The sequence below is a fragment of the Natator depressus genome, chromosome 15, assembly GCF_965152275.1.
Source record: "Natator depressus isolate rNatDep1 chromosome 15, rNatDep2.hap1, whole genome shotgun sequence".
NCBI classification, from domain to species: domain Eukaryota; kingdom Metazoa; phylum Chordata; order Testudines; family Cheloniidae; genus Natator; species Natator depressus.
In genome coordinates, this window is record NC_134248.1 from 13301559 (window position 1) to 13307164 (window position 5606).

The following is a 5606-nucleotide window of genomic DNA, read 5'->3' on the forward strand; positions in this document are numbered from 1 at the left end:
CGTACAGTACAGACAGAACATTACCATCAACATGAAATTTGTCCTTGCCAAATGGAGAGACAGTCTTTAGGGTGATTTTTAAAGTTTTTGGCATCTTTTCATAACTTTAATCACTCACATCTGGAGGCTGAAGTGAAATCTGAGATACATTAAAAAATGAACCCCCCCCCCACACACACACACGCCATTGAATAACCTCGAAACGCTGGAAGCAGTTTATTGGAATATGTTTAGCTATGTAAATTTAAAGCGTGTTCAAAAATTAACCACAAGAGGAGGAGGTTGCACACACTGAATAAGTGACACAAGTACTTTCAGTAAAATTTTATTTTTTCACAAAAAGTAAAAACTAAAGATTCTTTGTAAAAATGCAAGTTCAGCTTTTTTTCCATGACAAACGGATTTCTAAGGTCACTGGTCATATGGTCAGTGATACACAATTGTTTCATTTACTATCCTAGTTTTAAAAGCATTTAATTGAAAAGATCTCATGAGAAAAATAAACATAGGCAGCGTGGATAGTTGTGTTATCTACAACTGTGCTTAGAGTGAGTGAGATAGAAGGAGAAAGGGAAACAGAGTGAAAGTATTATGATAATCTAGTGAATTGACACACACTAAAAGTATTTTGATACAACTTTTATTGACCAGATAAACACCCAACTCATGACACTAACACATAAATCTGCACTTAGTGCAGATTTTATTTAGAGGACAGTGATATTGCAACAATGGAAGAAAGTTATGCTGCATGTGTAGTAACTAGCTTCAGATATTAATAAATCATTTGGTTTTAATTATTTTTGAATAACTAATTGGTTTGTTATTTTTGAATAAATGAAAGACACTTCCAACTTGACACCCACATTTTTTATTGTGTTTAAAAAAAAATTACAAAACCTAACTGGAATAAAAAGTATTCTGTGAGCAATGAAAGAGGAAATTAGTTCATTTTTAAATGTAATTATTCCCTTGCAATGCTGTAAATACCTGACAATTAAACACTGTAGTAGTACATCAGAACCAGAAAATGAAAGATTTAATCGTGACCCTCAAAACACTTATTCACATGAGTAATCCCAATGAATTCAGTGCAACTATTGATATGCCTAAATGTTTGCAGGATTTGGACCTTAGAAAGTGACTATAAATGAAAATGAAACTGACAACTCTATCTTCATTATCTCTGCTGAGTGAAATGCAAAAGTAAGGAAATCCCATAGACGATAACTAGGGGGGTTGAGGGTTTTTTTGTAATAAAATATTGTGTATAATCCAGTTATAAAGTGACCAACTAGAAGGGCGCCAAGGGGAAAACTCTCCTACTAAGAGAATGGGCATTACAGCAGATGTAGCAAGGCCCTGGGTCCAATGGGGGAGGGGGGGAGAGGAGAAAAGAAAAAAGAGGGAAGGTTGGCACATGACAGGATCTTTCTCTTGCAAAGCGGCCCTCAGGCTGAACAAAACTGAAGAACCTCCCCTGTCAGTTATCAATAATGCCAGTCACACAACAGAAAGAACTGTTCATTGCTAAAGGAAAAGACTACAGAACTTGGATTAACTGGATCCAAATAAGGAAGGCCATCATGACGCTGCTGATGACAAAACAAACTTCCAGCTAAACAAAGCTCACAATTCAAGTTTTGTTTGAGATCATAGGTAACTGCATTGTCTCTGGGCCACAAGACAGGTGTGAGACAAAAACCTCCAACTGTTACTGTCAAAGAGTTTGGCTGGTAAGCCCCGCTTTGGAGATGTGTGCACACAGAAAGCAGAAACAGAAAGGAACTATATGAGTGGAGGTGCAGAAGGATACATATCAGATCTTGCATAGAAACAAACAGGTAGAGCTGGCCATCCTTGGGTTGTGCCCTCCACAAGGGTTTCTTTTTAATGGGTTTCTTGAAGAGATCATAAGAAAGTCATGACAGTTCCTTTCTTGCCAATCTGCCAAGGTTCCAGTGGATAAAAACGGATAACAATCCTTTGCGTGTGGAAGAGGAGAGAACAGAGGAGGAAAGGAAAGCTTATTATTTTATAATGGAACATTATCTCCAGTAAGTTCTCTCAACAACCCAGAAACACACCATTAAACATAGCTCTCAGTGGTCGGGACTTAAACGCTCTGACTGTAGTAGGAGCAGGCTTTTTTATATGGGACAGTGTGTGAGTGGGTTCTAAAGTCCTGTCCAGACCCGCAAAAAGTTAAACTGTTAACTATCTATTTATCCAAGGTACTTATATGTAAATTCTCATTGCTGTATCTGAGTGCCTGCTGACCCCCAACACAGAGAAGAGCAAGCTGCACTGGGGCTTGCGCTGATTATGTTAAATGGGGTTACTCCTGTTCAGAATAGAGTAAGCCCCACCCAGTTCAGTCAGTGCAAAGTCCTGGATGTCCTTGGCTATCCTTGCAGCTCAAGCAGTGTCAGCACTGGTGCAGCTACACAGAATGCTGAATTTAGAGCTATTCTTAGAAGTAGAAAATACCTTAGTCACATGGAAACCATAGGAATTCACTGCCTTTTCATTTCAGGCATCTGCCCTATTTATGTTTTCTGTATTCCCCTTAGCTGTTTGAAAATAACCAGTGTATAACCACCATCCATGTCCACCAAGCTTTTGTTTACCAGCCTTACTGCCTAGGAGGCAAGACCTACTAGCAGCAGGATTCCAGGGGCAGCCAGTTAGGCAACTGGCCTAGAACCTAGTTAATATTTCTCTCTTATTCTGTCGTATGACTTTTTAAAAAAATTTCTGCTAGTCATAAATAATTCAATTCAGACAATTTCTCCTCCATATAAACATAAAGGGAAAGATAAGACTTCACCTCTCCCCAGAGCTATGAAATACACATGGAGCGAGTTTTTCTCTCTCTGCTACTGTTGGAGTAATAGGAGAACAAGAGAGAAAGGGGCAGAGAAAAAAGATTGACAAATCCACCTGAAAGACAAACTAACCCCTTTGCTACCACCTGGCACTGATGGGTGATGGTGGACATGTCTGGCCTTTAAATAAAAAAATAAATTTTATTTTTCCTGTACTGAATAAATTCTGACATCCAAGACAGTAATTAGCCCTACTGAGGAGTTATTTGGATCAAGGATGACTAATAGTATAGCAGGCTTTGTGACATGGTGGGGATGTGGAGTCAGAGCTGCTAAGTACCAGAATAGGGGAACCCAATTCATCCAGCCCTAACAATGATGACATTCAATTGCCATCTCCCTTCTTTCTCTGGTTTCACTCCAATGCAGCTCTGCTTGTAAATCCTCTACCCTGAAATCCTTGCTCATGAGCCACCAGGCTCTCAGGGCATTTGGGGGTAACTCTGCTTTGACTACACCTGGGACTTTACCCCTCATTCTCACAATTAGGCTCAGGCTTAGAAAGCCAGGAGAGGAGCAAGAAGGAAGATGCCCAGTCTAACAACTGCAGGAAATTACTGACAGGGCAGGGGGGAAATCAGGAGGACTGGAGGAGAGAGACTCTCCCTGCCAAGGCCTCTTGTAAGCATCCCCTATTTGTACTTAAACACAAACCTTGATTAGTGAAGCTCCACAGCACTGGGCTGGGTCTCACTGGGACGCTGTATGAAACTCCCCTCTACCTGTTGAATACACCTTCCCCCTGCTCTCTTTGCTCCCTGCACTGCACTCACCTGTCTGCACCGAGCCCCAGCTCCTTGGTAAGGAACTCAAAGAACTTGGCACTGTGCCCTCTGTTCTGCTCCGCAGTTCCCACCACTGCAATGGATGAGACGAACAGCTGAGCACAGGGCGCTGGGGAGCCTCCAACCACCATGGACAAGTCGCTCTTCACCGTTACGTTTATCCTCTGCCATGCCGGGCACACCCAGGGAAACAGCCATGGGAGGGAAGGAAACACAGGACACAAGCCTCACAGATATGAGCAGTGTGTGTCATGAGGAGGCGCCGGTGCCCTGGGCCACTCACCCCATGCACCCCAGGGGAACCCTGCCTTGCCCTAGTCCAGGGGTTCTCAACCTTTTTCTTTCTGAGACACCTCCCCCACAACATGCTATAAAAACTCCACAGCCCACCTGTGCCACAATAACTAGTTTTCTGCATAGAAAAGCCAGGGCCGGCACTAGGGGGTAGCAAGCAGGGCAGCTGTCCGGGACCCCATGCTGCAGGGCCCGCCGCAAAGCTACATTGCTCAGGCTTCAACTTCAGCCCCAGGTGGCGGGGCGCAGGGTCCCAGCCTTCAGCCCCATGCAGCGGGACTTTGGCTTTCTGCCCTGGGCCCCAGTGAGCCTAAGGCTGGCCCTACTTGGTGGCCCCCCTGCAACCTGCTCACGGCCCCCACAGGGGGACCCCAGACCAGTGGTTCTGTCTTTCTTAGATCAGGACCCCCTCCCATCTAGCCCACACCCCACAGGGGGTGCGGGGCCAGGGACAAGCTCCGCGCATCTGCCGCAGGCCCCGCTGCTCCTCCAGGGCAGCCGGCAGCAAGGGCGCACGCAGCCAGCACTGCCGGCCCAGAGGCCGCAGCGTTGCGCACGCGGAGGCAGGAGACTCACCTCCTCGGGCTTGCTCAGGATAGCCGCAGCGGCCGCGCACAGCTTGCCGGCTAAGCCCTGGGGCAGCTGAGCGGCCGGGAGGCTGGTCTCCAGCTCCAGGAACGGCATGGCCGAGGCTAGCGCGGGCTGCTGGGTCGCTCGCTGCGCGGCCGGCGCGGGCTGCAGAGCAGGGGGTGGGAGCGAGCGCCGGGGCTCGCGATTGGCTGCGTCTGGAGACACCCTCCTGTCTCTCTCTCCGCCGTGACCCCTTGGTCCCTGGGGACCATCCCTGAGCGGAGCAGGGGCAGCCTGGCCCACCCTCGCTCCTCTTCCGGTGACTGGGGGTGGGGGCGAAGATTTGCTTTGGCCTTTTATGAACACCTTGCCACAGCCACGGATGTGCCCGCTGTCACGGCGATGCTGCCTAGTATGCAGGGCTGGCCCTGCCCAGACAGGACAGGAAAAGCAGTTCCCCAGGCCTCAGTCACCTGGATCCTCCAAAGCTGAGTGTCCTGTTTACCAGATCGTACAATAAAACGTAGTACAACGGATTTGGTGCCCTGGTTTTTGTGAGATTTATTTCCACGTGGCAGAGAAATCTGATTCTGCTAGGGGAATTTTGGAGTCTGCCTTAGCATAGGTGCAATGTGCCTCTAGTGGCATATGACCAGGATTCATCACTGAATTTGGTCCACTGGTTGGATCATTAGTTTTCCCAGCCTGGGCTAGGTACTGACCCGGAGCATGACGTGAACGCTGATCCATGCCCCCCAGGGAAAGGAGTAAGACAAAAGGAAATCCTCAGTTCTTTTCATTTCCTGGCACACTGGCAGGCAAGGTATACAAACAGGCTATATGGATTGCTTATCAGGAAGGCAGTTCACCTGCTTCATGCAATTCCCTGATCAAGGGTGTCCTTAACAAAGCCACAAATGGAAACATGCCAGTGGAGTTTACCCTGGCTTTCATTTGTCTGCTGGAAACAAATGTTTATTTTTCGCACCCTGAATGCCCTGAGAAGGACAATAGAGGTGAGGGGATGGAAAGGCATAAAACACATACACACACTAATAACCTGAACACT

At 46.8% G+C, this 5606-nt stretch overlaps 1 protein-coding gene across 1 annotated transcript; it reads right to left on the minus strand.

Moving 5' to 3' along the window:
- Positions 1 to 342: 342 nt before the first annotated feature.
- On the minus strand, positions 343 to 4908 carry LOC141999391 (D-dopachrome decarboxylase-like). The gene is made up of 3 exons (XM_074972756.1): positions 4544 to 4908; positions 3662 to 3837; positions 343 to 1984 (listed from the first exon to the last, which is right to left on the minus strand). The coding sequence occupies exons 1-3, from the start codon at positions 4649 to 4651 to the stop codon at positions 1912 to 1914; spliced, it is 357 nt and encodes a 118-aa protein (XP_074828857.1). The 5' UTR covers positions 4652 to 4908; the 3' UTR covers positions 343 to 1911.
- Between the last annotated feature and the right edge of the window lie 698 nt (positions 4909 to 5606).

Excerpts from the sequence above, each read along its gene's own strand:
- LOC141999391 (XM_074972756.1), bottom strand. The coding sequence starts at position 4,651 with ATGCCGTTCCTGGAGCTGGAGACCAGCCTCCCGGCCGCTCAGCTGCCC. Across the intron at positions 3,838-4,543 it reads TCCTGAGCAAGCCCGAGGAG|AGGATAAACGTAACGGTGAA; the intron begins GTGAGTCTCCTG and ends CCGGCATGGCAG. Across the intron at positions 1,985-3,661 it reads CTGGGGCTCGGTGCAGACAG|GATTGTTATCCGTTTTTATC; the intron begins GTGAGTGCAGTG and ends CCACACGCAAAG.